A 16,125-nucleotide genomic window follows, 5' to 3' on the forward strand; every position below is an offset into this window, starting at 1 on the left:
CTCTGCTGTGGTGCTTAAGCAGGAACTTGGAGTCAAATTGCTTAAGTTTGAAACCTAGTTTTATTGTTTAATAGCTCTGTGACCTTGGATGGGATACCAAACTACTTTTGGCCTCAGTTTCCTCACCTATAAAATGGTATAATAATATAACATAGGTTGTCATAAGGATTAACTTGAATATACGAAAAGTTCTTAGAACTTCTATGGTACTCAGCAAGCTCTATAATTACTGCCTGTTGAACATTTGTAATGTATTGATGTTTTCCTTTATAGGTGCTAAATTTCTAGATTTCTAGAGATTGGGTGTTTTGGGGTACTGACCTGGTCTGTTATCAATAAAGTCCCTGATATTCTTAACTTCTCTACCCCTTTTTCTTCTAAGTCAGTGGTTCTCAACCTTTGCTACAGGTTGAATCACCTGGGGAGCTTTAAAAAACAAACAAACAAACCCCATTACCGAAGACATACTCCAGATTAACTCAGTTAAACCAGAGTCTGGAGGTGGGCGTAGGGCCCAAGCATTAGTATTTCTAGGTGATTCCAGTTCGAAGATTGATGACCACCACTCTAAAGCCTGAGTATTCAGACCCTCTACCCTGAGATTCTGTCTTTCCCTGCATGTTCTCAAGCGAATTGTAGCTGATTTCTTGCTCACCTCTTGTATCACTGTATTTGGAGGGGTGGTAGGTGTTCTTGCTCCTCAGTGCTGCTGCCAAGGAAAGGTCATTCCCTTTTCCCTGACCCCACCCCCAGCCTTGAAACTCAGGCCCTCAGGCAGTGGGACCCACCACCCCCTAGAGACATTCTTTGAAGATTTTAGCACATGGCTCACTGTCATTTTCTCAGCACTATTGCTCTTGCTGTGATTCCAGGTGATTTAATATTCATACAAATGCTCCTTCCAACACGCAGGCCTCTCAGTCCCTGAGTTCCTTTCCTCTAGTGGTCTCGTCCTTCCTTCACCTCCTCAGCCAGGCACATGCTCAGCCAGGCCTCATCAATACCGCTATAGATCACGTCCATCATCTCAGTTGCAAACATCCCATTCTCTGACCACGCCTCCTGTCTTTCCGATTTCCTCTTTTTAGCATCTCAACTCCAACAATTCTTCCAGCTCACCAGGACCATGGGTCCTACCACCTTTTCACTAACTCTCACTTCCCTTATGAACTTACTTTGCTTTTTCCTGGCTTAACGTCAGTGGTCCATAATTATGATCATTCTTTTGCAAACCCTCTAAGATCTCTTGCCCCTCTTTCTTTTGTACCTACCTGGCAAAATCCCAACCTTTGTTAAATCCAGATTCCTCCCACTCCACATTGCACCCAGGCAAGGGAATTTATGCTAATTGGTCTCACTTAAAAATCATACCTCAAGGGCTTCCCTGATGGCACAGTGGTTGGGAGTCCACCTGCCGATGCAGGGGACACGGGTTCATGCCCCGGTCTGGGAAGGTCCCACATGCCGCGGAGCGGCTGGGCCCGTGAGCCATGGCCACTGAGCCTGCGCGTCCGGAGCCTGTGCTCCGCAACGGGAGAGGCCACAGCAGTGAGAGGCCCGCGTACCGCAAAAAAAAAAAAAGAAAAAAAAAATCATACCTCAAGCTCAGTGGGACTTTTGGTGCTAATTGGAATGCCTCCTCCATTTCCCCAGTCCATTTATTGCTCCCCCATTTCCCCAGTTCATTTATTGTTTATTGCTCTAAATGACTATTTCACACCTTCTTCTTAAACTTCCCATATCCCCTCCTTCTTCCTCACTCTCAGCTGATGACCTTATTTTAAGGAGAAAACGTAAGCTCCCAGTAGAGAACCGCCACGAGCTCTTATCAGCACTTAGGGCAGTCTGCCTGCATTTGTACTCCTAAGCTGGCCTCTTCTGTACCTACGGATGGACTCCCTGTGCTCATTGCTAGGGCAACCCTCTTGGAGATCCCATCCCTACCTCCCTAATCGTTATCTTCTCTGGTGGAACCTTGCCCCACCTCCCTTTACATCAGTACGTTCCCCGCTCTGTGGGGATATTCCATCAAGCTGTAAACATCTGAGCACAACTTTTTCTTGACCCCGCATCTGCCTCTTGTCTGTATTAGCTGTCTGCAGTTTCTTTCTACTCATCCTGTCTTTAAACCTCCACAGTCAAGCTTCTATTTCACGAAAGCAGCACTTGCTGAGCAAACTATTGACCTGTGTCAATAGACCCAGCAGTCAATTGCCAAGCCTCATGTTACTCTCAACACCATTTGACCCAGCTGATCACTTCTCTTTTGAAGCCCTTCCTTCATCACTTTTCAGGGATGAATGCTTTATTTTTCTCAGTAGCATTTATTACCATCTGATATTGTTTATTATTTATTTTGGCCCACAAAAATGTAAGCTCCTTTAGCAAGGACTTGGCTTGTTCCTGTCACTGCCTAGAACAGTGGCTGATACAGAATAGGTACTTGATAAGTATTTGTTGAATGAATGAGAGCTTAACAGCTACTATATACTTACCAGATCTTTCCCAGCTCCTTTCCTGGTCATAAGCTATCAGAGCCATTCCCTTCCTCTTTTTCTTTGAACTTTGCATTTCCTAATTGTATTTTCCCTCATCTCTACTCCATTCCTATCTTTTTCAGACTGAACCACCACCATTGTGCTTATATTTCTGTGGGGTGCTAATGTTTACAGAGCATTTATTTATGTCTAGTATTACAGATGCAGATGGTCTGTGGATCTGAGTTGAATTGACATTAGCTTTTAATGTTGAATTTAGGTGCAGAGGGAAAAAAATTAAAATTATGAAAGACTGTGAAACAAATTCAGTCTTCCAGGGCTAAAATTACGGTCTTCTAGGATGTTTAGGTTTCTTGTTTTGTTACTACCCTACTTTACACTTCACTGTTTCTGCCTACCCACGGTGGAATTCTCCTTGATTTTCTGCAAGAATTTTTAGAAGGCAGGAAAACTCACCAAGCTCAAAAGACCCTTCTAACTTCAGCTCTGAGTTTATCATAAATTAAGAGTAGTCTGTTTCCCTATTAGATTGTTGGTGGGAATGTAAATTGGTTCAGCCACTATGGAAAACAGTATGGAGGTTCCTTAAAAACACTAAAAACAGAGTTGCCATATGATTCAGCAATCCCACACCTGGGCATATATCCAGAGAAAACTCTAATTTGAAAAGATAAATGCACCCCAGTGTTCATAGCAGCACTATTTACAATAGCCGAGACATGGAAGCAGCCTAAGTGTCTGTTGGCAGATGAATGGCTAAAGAAGGTGTGGTACATGTATACAATGGAATACTACTCAGCCATAAAGAAGAATGAAATAATGCCATTTGCAGCTACATGGATGGACTTAGAGGTTATCATACGAAGTGAAGTAAATCAGAAAGAGAAAGACAAATACCATGTGATATCACTTACATGTGGAATCTAAAATGTGATACAAAGAAACTTATTTACAAAACAGAAACAGACTCACAAACATAGAAAACAAACTTATGGTTAACAAAGGGAGAAGGGGGTGGGGGAGGGATAAAATAGAAGTTTGGGATTAGCAGATATATTTTATATATATATATATATATATATATATATATATAAAATAGATAAACAACAGTCCTACTGTATAGCACAGGGAACTATATTCAACATCCTGTAATAAACCATATGGAAAAGAATATAAAAAAGATTATATATACATATATGTTTAGCTGAATTCCTTTGCTGTACAGCAGAAACTAACGCAACATTGTAAATCAACTATACTTCAATTAAAAAAAAAGAGTAGTCTGTTTCTCTTAGATTTTCATTATTCTTTTTCTCTATATTGATGTGCTAATATGATACTGGATTTGTGTGAAAATCCATTTGTTACTGGTCTTTTATTTTTGGCTTCTGCAGAACCTTGCCTCCTGGAATCCATCAAATCCTGAATGTCTCTTACTTGTGGTGAAGGAACTTGTGCAACAATATCACCAATTTCAGTGCAGCCGCCTCCGTGAGAGTTCCCGCCTCATGTTTGAATACCAGACGTTACTGGAAGAGCCACAGTATGGAGAGAACATGGAAATTTATGCCGGGAAAAAAAACAGCTGGGTAAGGTTTTTTGAGAATGGGAGAAAAAAGGTCACTTTATCTGTAATAGAATAAAACAATCAATTCAGACATTCATTTATAATAAATCCTGGCCATTTCCTTAGATAAACATGATTTAGGTTGCCCGTGTATTTTCTCAGTCTCACATCCGCAGCCCCTGACTTCTGAATATCTGCGGCTGCGGATGTGAGATTCCAAATTTTACAAACTTCCCAGATGATATCCTTGAGAAACCAGATAAACATTAATGTCTTTTCAAAACTCTGAATTATGAGAAAGTATATAGTATCCCAGTCAGATGAGAGGGGTCAGCAACTCTGGAGGTAGCCAGCTTATATGGATCCTTTTATAATTTCTTTACATTGTATGATGCTTTAAAAATGCAAGTCAGAGTGTATCACTCCTTTGCCCAGCACTTTCATATCCCTCTCTTCTTCTCTCATAGTAAAAGCCGCAGTCTTTCCAGAGGTGTAAAAAAGCTCTACGTGATTCCTGTCACCACCATCCTCCATCCATCATTCCTTCTCTCTCTTCGTCTCCCACTTTCCTGTCTAAAAATCATCAGCTCCAGCCTCTCTAGCACCCTTGCTGTGCTGCAGACACACAAGATATGCTCCTGCCCTAGGGTCTTTGCATAGCTTTCCCGTTGTCTGGCATATTTCCCCTGGATATTTGCAAGGCTAATATCCTTCCTCCTTAACGTTTTTACGCATGTGTTCTGTTCTCAGCAATGCCTATATTAATACCCCCATTCTTTTTAAACAACTTTTTTTGGGTATAATTTTGATACCACAAATTCACCTGTTTTAAGTGTAAAGTTTAATGGTTTTCAGTAGATTTGCCAAGTTGAGCAACCACCATCAATCCAGTTTTCAAGTGGTTTCATCACCCCAATTATATCCCTCATGCCCATTTATAGTTAATCCTATTCCCACCCCCAGCCTCAGGCAACCACTAAACTAGTTTCTGTCTGTATAGATTTTCTTTTCTGAACATTCATGCACAGGCATACTTGGGAAGTATGCGGGTTTGGTTCCAGACCACTGCAAATAAGCAACTATCACAATAAAGTGAGTTACACAAATTTTTTGGTTTCCTAATGCATATAAAAGTTATGTTTACACTACAGTGTAGTCTATTAAGTGTGCAATAGCATTATTTCTATAAAAAACAATGTACATACTTTAATTAAAAAGTACTTTATTGCTAAAAAATGCAAACTATCGTCTAACAACACAGAAGGTTTACAAACCTCCAATTTATAAAAAATGCAATATCTGAGAAGGGCGGTAAAACGAAGCACAATAAAATGAGGTGTACCTGTGGTGGAATCATACAATATGTGGTCTTTTGTGACTGGACTCTTTTACCTTTCATAATATGTGTGAGGTTCATCCATGTTGTAGCATGTGTCAGGACTTCATTTCTTTTTGTGGCTAAGTAATAGTCCATTTGATGGGCATACCACATATCCATTCACCACTTGATGGGCATTTGGGTTGTTTCTGCTTTTTGACTGTTAGGAATAATGCTGTATAAACATTCATGTGCAGGTCTTTCTAACATCTCTTTTTAAAATTGTAACTTGTACACCCTCCCCCGACCCTGACCCTGCTCTACATTTTTTTTTTTGCATCTCTTTTTAACAAACTATATAGCTAACATATTGTATTAGTTATATGTTGCCGCATAAAATAATCATACCAGAATTTGGTGGTTTAAAGCAATAGCATTTATTATCATAATTTTTGTTTGCCAGGAATCTGTGTAGACCCTCTGTTTGAGGGTCTCTCCCAGGCTGCACTCAAGGTACTGGCCAGGGCTCTAGTCACTCAAGGCTCAACTGGAGAGGGATCCCTTCTAAGTTCATTCATGTATTTCTTGGTACCGTTCAATTCCTTGTGGGCTGTTGACCTGAGGGTCTCAGTATAGTGCTGCCTGTTGGCTGGAGGCTGCCCTCAGTTCCTTGCCTCTTCTTAGGGCCTCTCCACAGGGCAGTTCATAAAATGGCAGCTGGCTTCACCAGAGCAAGTAAGCAGGAGTGAGTATGTGAGCAAGACAGAAGTCACAGTCTTCATAACCTAATCTCAGACGTGACATCTCATCAATTTTGATGTATTCTGCTTGTTAAGTCCAGTCTACATGCAGGGGAGGCGTTACATAAGAGTGTGAATACCAGAGACCACTGGGAGCCTACCACACTTACTTATTATGTTTATTGTTTGTCTCTCCCCAGCGGAATGTAAAATTCCACCAAGGCCAAGATCTTTGTTCCGTTCACTGGAAATATAGTAAACACCTAGAACAGTGCCTGCCATATTGTTTACATTCCGTAAACATTTGTTGAATGAATTAATTAATAAACTCTAGTTTATTTAAGCACAGAATAAGTTTAGGTTCCCTTCTCTGTGTTAATTCTTTCAGATTTCACTTAGTCTTTCTTTTCTTAGGTTAAATATGCCTTTCCCCTTTTGTCCTTCAGCTCTTTCTCAAAGGACATGTTTTCCAAGGTTTTATACATGATTAATGCCTTTGAATCAGTAGGACTAAAATTCGTCCTTGTTACAAATCATCTTGTGTTCAGTTCAAGGTTTTTTTGTTATTTTGTAAATTTATTTTGCTTATTTTACTGTGGTAAAAGACAAAATGAAATTTACCGTCAACCATCTGTAAGTACACAGTTTAGTAGTGTTAAGTATGTTCCCATTGTTGTGCAATAGATCTCTAGAGCTCTTGCATCTTGTAAAACTGAAACTCTACCAATTTAAATACTAATTCCTCTTCCCTCCAGCCCTTGGCAGCTACCTTTCTACTTCCTGTTTCTATGATTTTTGACTCCTTTGGAGACCTCACATAAGTGCAATCGAACAGCATTTGTCTTTTTGTGATTGGCTTATTTCACGTAGCATAATGTCTTTGAGGTTCATCCATGTCGTAGCATGTGACAGGATTTCTGTCCTTTTTAAGACTGCCTGGTATTCCATTGCATGCATATGCCACATTTTGTTTATCCATTCATCCATCAGTGGACATTTGCATTGCCTTCACCTCTTGGCTATTGTGAATAATGCTGACTACACATGGGTATGTACAAAGACCTTGCTTTGAATTCTTTTGAATATATCCCCCAAAGTAGGATTGCTGGATCATATTGCTAATTCTATTTTTATATTTTTTTGTGGGATCTCTGAACTGTTTTCCATAATGGCTGCACCATTTTACATTTCTACCAGTAGTGCAGAGTTCAAGGTTTAAACTATTGTTTTGAAACTTTAATCTGTTCGTATGGATAGTAAGGAAAACTTTATTAAACTTAGTGTATCCTCTAATCTCAACATTTTTCTTATTAAAAAATCAACTTAGCTGTCCTCTCAAAAGAGGTGTTAGGTTAATTTGACATGACTTCTTGGTGAACCTGTCTGTGTTGTCTTTAGTGCCGAGAGATTCCTTTAAAGACATGATTGGAATCACTGTCAAACTAATTGGTCTTTAGTTTTTAGGATTTTCCTTCCCTCCTAATTCCCCCTTTTAATATTAAGGCTGAATTAAAGTATATCCAGTTTTACGGTACCATTTCTGATCTAAGAATTTTTAAAATTATGTTCATTGGCTCAGCTAATACTTGAGATACAGTTCTTCTGAGTGTAGAAGTTTAAATTCATTTAAAATAGCTAGGTAGTTTGAATTTATAGTATATTTAAAACTTCTCATTTAATGTTATTGATTCTCCATTCTTTAAACCTACTGCTGCTACATTTGCCCCAGTTTATTTTGATATACTATTGAGTAATTTGTAAGCATTAGGGCAATGATTATGGACTTAGGGGAAGTAAAGAAACTGAGAATCCTGTAACAAGGCAAGGTGGACAATTAGAGGTTAAGCTTGCAGCTGACCAGCCCTAGGGAGGGCCCAGTGGAAGTAGGAGCCGAGACTCTAGAAGTAAAAATATAGGCATGTGAGTTAGTTTCTGGTCTAAAACAGGGCATAAAGGTAGTCTTGCAGGATGAAACACATTTGAGCATGGCATGCTGGTTCAGGAATATGTTAAAGGACAGCTTGCTAATGGAATACAAATCCAGACAAAGAATTTCGGTGACAAACACGGGACCCTAGCAGAAAGAAAGCAGTTTGATTTTGAGCCAAGATTTTTTGAATCAGGGACTGTAATAGTTTCCTATTGCTGCTGTAACAAATTGCCACAAACTTGGTAGCTTAAAACAACACAAATTTATTATCTTACAGTTCTGGTGGTCAGAAGTCCGAAATGGGTCTCCCTGGACTAAAATCAAAATTATCGTCAAGGCTGCGTTCCTTTTGGAGGCTCTAGCGGGGACTGTTTCAGGGCACTGAAGAAACTGGCTGATGTGCTTCAGAGATATTATCTTTGAGAAATTATGGGGAAGCAGAAAGGTCCTAGGGATTGTAGAAAGCAAAAACATTCTGGAGATTTTTGAAAGAAATTACACTCAGGTCTTTAGGTGGATGATTTGCAGACATTTAAATAAGAATGCAATAGTCAATTGGAACAACAGTTGGGTAACTAAGAAACAGTCATGGCAAACTTAATTTATCCTTTTAAGGAAGGTGAATATTATTGACTTAGATTATCTAATTTTCAGTAAACATTCAGTTGTTCTCCCTTAGTATTCTACTGACTGTGGGCTCCTTTCTTAGTTGTCTGAATCCATGGAAGAGCTCCACATAAAAGATTGGCTATACCTTTTGTCAGCCATCAGGTGTTTGTGGAATGTCACAGGGCTTCTCCTTTGACCCCGTTTCATTGTTTTATTAGGTTATTGAAAGGCATGCTTTTCAGTTTTTCTGGTAACACAGAGCTTGAAAAGATAATTATTCTGAAGAACTACAGAATCAATATTTAAAATTATTTTTATAGTTATATGCACTGGAATGCTGCACCATACCTATAAGATATAATTTAGTAGGGCTAAGCCGGTCGGTATAGGACTGATATGGAAAGTCTGCTATGCTAGTTTGAGTGAAAAAAAGCAGTCCTGGCTTTTGCTCTTGAAGGTGTTAGAATCAAGTTAAGTTTCAACACATATTTGTAAAAAATGAAATAGCAATGCTGAACAGATTATCTCAGATGGAATGGACAGCCTGTACATGAATTCAGAAGAGCCAATCACTGAGAAACGGAGTGACTAAGGAAAGTCTTCACTGATGAACCAGAACTGACCTAGGTCCTAAAGGAAGGTGGACATAGACAGCACTATAGGAAGAGGAGGTCAGGGGGTTATATGGTTGCAGAAAAACTTAGAGGCATAGCATATGCGGGGGACAAGAATTATAAGCATACATATGACTGTTTTACTGATTAGTAAATCATATCTATTATGTCTTTTTGGAATATTGAAGCAAGAGGACATTTTAATATGAAAGAAATTGATATAGGAAATAAAATATGAAAATTAATATAGTCTCTAAATAAAATTATTATGAGTCAATTTGTTCTTCCTGGGCTAAATGTGAATCCATGTATTTTGGTTCTCCTGATTCTACTAGTCCATCTGATAAATATTTTCTGTAATGAATCCAAGACTGTGCATAATTATTGAATACCTTTGGATTACAACATCCTGTGTTCATTTGAGAAGATGGTGACTTTTTGTTTTTGCCTTTGCATCACGGAGTTTTTCTTTCTGGAACATGTGTTTACATTCTTAACCTTCCATTTCTGCTCTGAAAGTAAGAGGCTTTTAAGAACCTGAGATGCCTCTTCCATTTTACTGTCAGCTGGCAAAAGGAAAAATTTAAAAACCATGTAGTAGAAAGAGGGAGAGGGCTCTGATCTCTTGTCAGCCTTCTGACAAGCATATTAATTTGAAATACAGTGCTCCCTGCACACCACTGCAGACACTCTTCTTTTTCCTCCTCAATTTCCAGTTAGAGGATTTCAGCAAGTGCACATTTGAAAGGAAACATTAAAAAAACAAACAAACAAAAAACCAACACAAACTCTTTATTAATTCTTTACCATGGTCTTTTTATGAAGTCATCTCTCTTATTGCTTTGTCCATCTCCTTTAGTAAGTAGAGTTTTGAAGACTGTATTCTTAGTCTATGCTGGTTTTATAATTTTTAGTAAACACCAATTTTTTTTTAATTGGGAGAAAACAGTGATACATTGGGATGCAAGCTTACCTGTTCAGAATGAACAATTCTAATGTTCCTGCATGATCAGAATCATTTTTAAAAGATATATTAAAATATTTAATTTTGAAAGATATATTAAATAGTTATAGATTCACAAGAAGTTGCAAAATAGTACAGAGAGGTCTTGTATACCCTAACATGGTTTCCCCCGGTGGTTATTTTTTACATAACCAAGAGATTGACATTGGTACAATGTATGTAAAAAAAAAAAAAGATTAGAATTTTAATTTCAATGAATGTCACAATGTAAGCTATAGGTGTTAAAATTGTATATACTGTTTTGCTACAACATATCAAAATAAAGGTACATTATAAGTTTTCTCAATGGGTAGAACCTAAGGTCTCACTTTGTATTGTATCTGTCAATTGCCTTGTCAGCATTTCCTGCATGTGTCTGCTATAGCTAAAGAACCAGAGTCTGTTAATGGTAACAGAGTGCAGTAAGCAAATTTGTGAATTTTTCTTTGGCTTTTTTTTTTTTTTTTTTTTTCTGTACGCGGGCCTCTCACTGTTGTGGCCTCTCCCGTTGCGGAGCACAGGCTCCGGATGCACAGGCTCAGCGGCCATGGCTCACGGGCCCAGCCACTCCGCGGCATGTGGGACCTTCCCGGACCGGGGCACGAACCCGTGTCCCCTGCATCGGCAGGCGGACTCTCAACCACTGCGCCACCAGGGAAGACCCTGGCTTTTGTTTTAATTCCCAGAACTCAAATTTAGTTTATCATCCCTAATATTTTGATTAAAGGCATTTGTCTTTCCTGCCGTGAAACAAAGGTTTTGAGATGTTCTAAAACCACATATTTTACATATTAAAGATCACCAGTGGGTGCTCTGTGAGATAAAACATTTTCTTAGCAACCGATTTTTCCTTTTGTGGGCATTTTCTTGATAATGATATATGTTGGAGAATGTGAAACAATTACCCTTTCTTGTTGTACCTGACCACAAATCCCAGTAAGATTTTCAAAATTTATGGTTTATAAATTAAACTCTGGCAACATTTAAAAATATGAAAGGAGCCATTTCATGATAGCTCCTCATTTGAATTAATGACTTGATGCTTCTGTCACCCCATCTTGCTGTGATATTACATTTGAAGGGAAAGTATATGAGCACTGTTAAAAGGTAAACTGAGACATATTAAAATTTTTAAGAGTTTATTTGGGCAAACACTGATGCAAGGTGGTTAGGAGTGTTCTGATCAGAGTTACAGGCAAGGTTTTTACAGAGAGGAGTTGAACGCAAAGCAAGGAAATTGATTGGCTAGAGCTGAAGCGGTTGCATTTTTTGGGAAAGACTAGTTGGCTGTTTGGGATTGGCTGTTCTTCTTAATCTTGAGCCATTTACAGGAATTGATTCCGGCTTAAGTTGGCTACCAAGGCATTAGAGCCTCCTCATTCTTACGGCCTCGTTGCTTGATTACTTTTTTTTTTTTGCAGTACGTGGGCCTCTCACTGTTGTGGCCTCTCCCATTGCGGAGCACAGGCTCCGGACGCGCAGGCTCAGCAGCCATGGCTCACGGGCCTAGCTGCTCCGTGGCATGTGGGATCTTCCCGGACTGGGCCATGAACCCGTTTCCCCTGCATCGGCAGGCGGACTCTCAACCACTGCGCCACCAGGGAAGCCAGCTTGATTACTTTTAAAGCAGTGTGCTTAGAGTGTAAGCTCCTCTAAGGCAGAGGCCATGTAGAAATGTGTTGGAGAGAGAAGTGATCTGGGAGGTGGGAGCTTTGGATTCTAATTCTGTCATTAGTTGTATTTTTAAAATATTTATTTATTTATTTTGGGTCTTAGTTGCGGCATGCATGTGGGATCTAGTTCCCCAACCAGGGATCGAACCTGGGCCCCTTGCATTGGGAGTGCGGAGTCTTACCCACTGGACCACCAGGGAAGCCCCTGTCATTAGTTTTTGTGTGTGTGTGACTAAAGCTTTTCCCTGTGTCACTTTGCCGGAGATAACTACTCTGTCACCCCAACCTTGACACAAAGATTAAATTAGATCCCCTGTGTGCGAAGCAAGCAAAATTAAGCAAACGGTGGAGTTGTGTAACACAAAATATTATTGTTATTATTATTAGCCTTCTTTTGTATATATTTGAAGTAACTTATTATAGTAGTTGCTCAGTAAATTGTAGTTCAGTGATTGTTTCTGTCTTATCTCTGAAAATGCTGTTAATCATAAAGTACCATATGTGGACCAGTAGAAGTTGATATCACCAAGGTGCAGATTAAGTATGGAAAACAAGGGGAAAGGGAGAGTTACTTTTTAAGAAGGAGAGTGTTGCTTATCTTTCCAGGAGTAGTTTTGGTGGGGTTCTGAGGTTGGGGGAACAGATTTCAGGGTATCAGCAAGGGAAGTGGTGAAGACAAAATAAAGGCAGTAAGTTCAGATAGTATTTGGAGGAAGAAGGAAAAAATATATTAGCTGCAAGAGGCATGGGTCCCATGTTCATTCCCACTAACCAGGTGACATTTACCAACCTTCCTGTCAGGAGTGTTCCAGGTTCATAGCATTTGGTAGCTCAGGTAGCTCTTCAGGTATTTGTGACAGGGAGTAACTAACTTAACATAGGAATTAATGTTAATGGAAAAATATCTTGAAGTGTGCTGTCCAAAACAGGAACCCCTGACTATACGTAAGTGACTGTTGAGCACTTGAAATGTGGCTGGTCTGAATTGAGATGTATGCAAGTGTGAAATACACAGCAGAGTTCAAAGAATTGGCACCAAAAAATGATCTTGTTAATAATTTTTTAATGTTGATAACGTGGAAATGATAATATTCTGGATATATTGGGACATTATTAAAATTAATTTCACCTGCTTTTCTTTATCTTTTTATTTTATTTTTTTTAAAGATTTATTTATTGTTTATTTATTTAATTTTTACTTCTGGCTACGTCGGGTCTTAGTTGTGGCATGCGGGATCTTCATTCAGGCGTGCGGGATCTTTCTTCATGGCACGTGGGTTTTCTCTCATCTAGTTGTGGTGTGCAGGCTCCAGGGTACGTGGGCTCTGTAGTTTGCAGCACATAGGCTCTCTAGTTGTGGCACATGAGCTCAGTAGTTGTGGCGTGCAGACTTAGTTGGGATCTTATTTCCCTGACCAGGGATCGAGCCCAGGCCACTGCTGCACTGGAAGGCAGATCCTTTACCCCTGGGCCACCAGGGAAGTCCCTCTTTATCTTTTTACATGTGGCTGTTAGAAAATGTTAAATAATCTCCAATGGCATATGTATATATGGCTCACATTTGTGTATTGCATTCCTTCTCTCTGTCTCTCTGTCTCTTGGGCAGCACTGGTCTAGAATGGTGGAAGAGGAGGGAGAGAGTGCTCAGAGAGGGATCAGAATAGCTGGAGGGGCTCTGGAAGTGGACAGCCTTTTCACCACTGGCCACGAGGATGGAGTAGGTATTCAGTGACGCCAGTCAGCCACAGGGAGCAGGGGATACAGGGGGCTTCTCATCATCCCCCTTTAATTTATGCTACTTGGGAGTTATGCTCTGATGGCATTTGACCTGTGGCGGGGATAAACTTGTGGCTCTCCTTTGGAAGGAGTGTAGCATGGTAGTCAAATCTATAATAGTCACTTCCTGGAACTGTCCAGATTTGTTTGTTTGTTTTTGTTTTTAACCACATGGAACTAGTATGAGTTGAGCATTATTTAAAATAAATGATCCCATGGCAGAGGCTCTCACAATTTTATTGTTTGCATAATGGAATTTGTTATATTGGATTTTGACCTGTATGTCAGTAGGAGTACTTAGGATCTTGGTCACAGTAGTTTATACCTCAGTTTTTTAGTTTATTCACTAAAAGTTGTGTGTGTGTGTGTGTGTGTGTGTGTGTGTGTATACCTAAATTGCTTTATATCTCCAGACATTTAAAGTAAACATGATAGCTTTTCCAATCTCACTGACTTTTAAAAGGACCTTTATTACTGTTTGTTTTTTTTTTAAATATAATGCAAGCATCAGTAGAAAATTCAAGTTTCCTTTAGCAGCAGGGCCAGTCAAGTGGAAAAGACCTGGTTTTACGGAAACATTATGAAACACAGAGGGAATCCTTTGCCTGCACCTCGCACAGCAGTGTGTGAGGGAGGGCTGGAATGGTGCTGCTTACTTGCATTTGTGAAGCCAATTGTTTGTTCTGAGTCTTGGGTGCCCCATTTTCGATGGTATTTAGATATTGGGAGCACCCTTTGCACAATTTTCTCAGCATGAGGAGAACCTATGGGTATCTCCAAAGGACCGGCTGAGTCTACTTTTTAAAGCCTTCTCTCCACGTAGTAAAAGGAAAAAGATGAAGAATCTTGTATTTGATGTGTTCTGTAAGAAAGCCCCTCATACTTTTTTAGGACTTTTGGGAAATGTACATATAACTCAACCCTGCCTCCCCCGAAAAGTTTCCTAGTTTTTCAGTTATTTCAATGAATTTATGGTAACATTAACTTTTTCACTGTAAAAACTGTGGAAATAGTGTTGATTAGATCAGGAGGCACCTAAGCCAAACAGAGTTCTTGCTTGGGATTTTGGAGTTAGTTCTGAGAGTGAGATTGGTCTTGTTATGGGTAGCTGGTCTGTAACATGTAACTCTAGGACCTTTTTTTTCTCATATTATTTAGTCAAAAGAATCAGAAAGTGGTAAATAGAAAGTAAGACGAAGCACAGAGAGAGCAGAGATAAGAGACAGAGAGAAAATTCTGGGGGCATTAGAGTCCTTTGAACTGAGGCTGGGCTGCTTTATTTTTTTTAACATCTTTATTAGAGTATAATTGCTTTACACTGGTGTGTTAGTTTCTGTTGTATAACAAAGTGAATCAGCTGTATGTATACATACATCCCCACATCTCCTCCCTCTTGCATCTCTCTCCCACCCTCCCTATCCCACCCCTCTAGGTGTGGGCTGCTTTTTTAATCTTATATTCCCTGAGATACCGCATATCTTTTAAATAAATTCTCTTTTATTTGCTCAAGTTAGTTTGAATTAGAATTCTGTCACCTGAAACTAAGAGTCTTAACTTAGTTACCTCCACATCCTGTAAATATCTCTCTCCAAACATCACACTGTAATATTTTGTTTGTCTAGTCAAGATAGACAGACTGTATTTTCTTGGTCTTAAGATCTCCATTACCCAGCCTGGGACTTGGCATGGGTAGGTGCTCAATAAATGTTTGTTGAATAAATGAATGAGTGCATGAATTATGAGCATCTCATTATACACACTTTTAATTTTACTTTTCAAATCCCTTAAAATTTCTTTGAGTGGGTAATATGTTCATAGTGTTCAAAAATCAAAATGTATTAAAAGATATATAGTGAAAAGTCTCCCTCCCATCATTGTCTTGTGTCCACCCAAATCAAACCACCTTCCTTTGCTTCTCCCCCCCAAATAAGCACTGGTGTAGCTTTTACCTATTGTAGTTTTTCAGAGTTTCTTTATGCACATATAAGCAAATGGTAACATATAGTACATACTTTTTATGCAAATGGTAACATATATACTCTGTTTTGCACCTTACTTTTGACTTAATATAGCTCAGAGATTTTTTCCATATAAGCATTCCTTTAAAAAATAATTGTATATTATTACACTGAATAATTGAACCATAATTTATTTAATCTGAATTCTGTTGTTGGGCATTAAAGTTGTTTTGAATCTTTCAATGTTACAAATAAGACTGGAATAAATAATCTTGTACATGTCACTTTGCATGTGTTCCAGTATGTCTGTAAGATAAATAACTAGAAGTGGAATTGCTGGATCAAAGATTATGTGTGTTTATAATTTTATCACCAGAATGCCCTCATAATGTTTATACCAATTTATTAACCCAGCAGCAATATATGAGAGTGGTTGTTT

General features: G+C 39.1%; 1 protein-coding gene across 1 annotated transcript in view; it reads left to right on the plus strand.

Moving 5' to 3' along the window:
- BABAM2 (BRISC and BRCA1 A complex member 2) overlaps positions 1-16,125 on the plus strand; it is a 454,460-nt gene that overhangs the window by 131,384 nt on the left and 306,951 nt on the right. The window contains exon 5 of the mRNA XM_060117521.1: positions 3,893-4,087. Coding sequence (XP_059973504.1) covers positions 3,893-4,087 — 195 coding nt within the window. The remainder of the gene's footprint in view (positions 1-3,892; positions 4,088-16,125) is intronic.

The sequence above is a fragment of the Mesoplodon densirostris genome, chromosome 14, assembly GCF_025265405.1.
Source record: "Mesoplodon densirostris isolate mMesDen1 chromosome 14, mMesDen1 primary haplotype, whole genome shotgun sequence".
In the NCBI taxonomy this organism is placed as follows: Eukaryota; Metazoa; Chordata; class Mammalia; order Artiodactyla; family Ziphiidae; genus Mesoplodon; species Mesoplodon densirostris.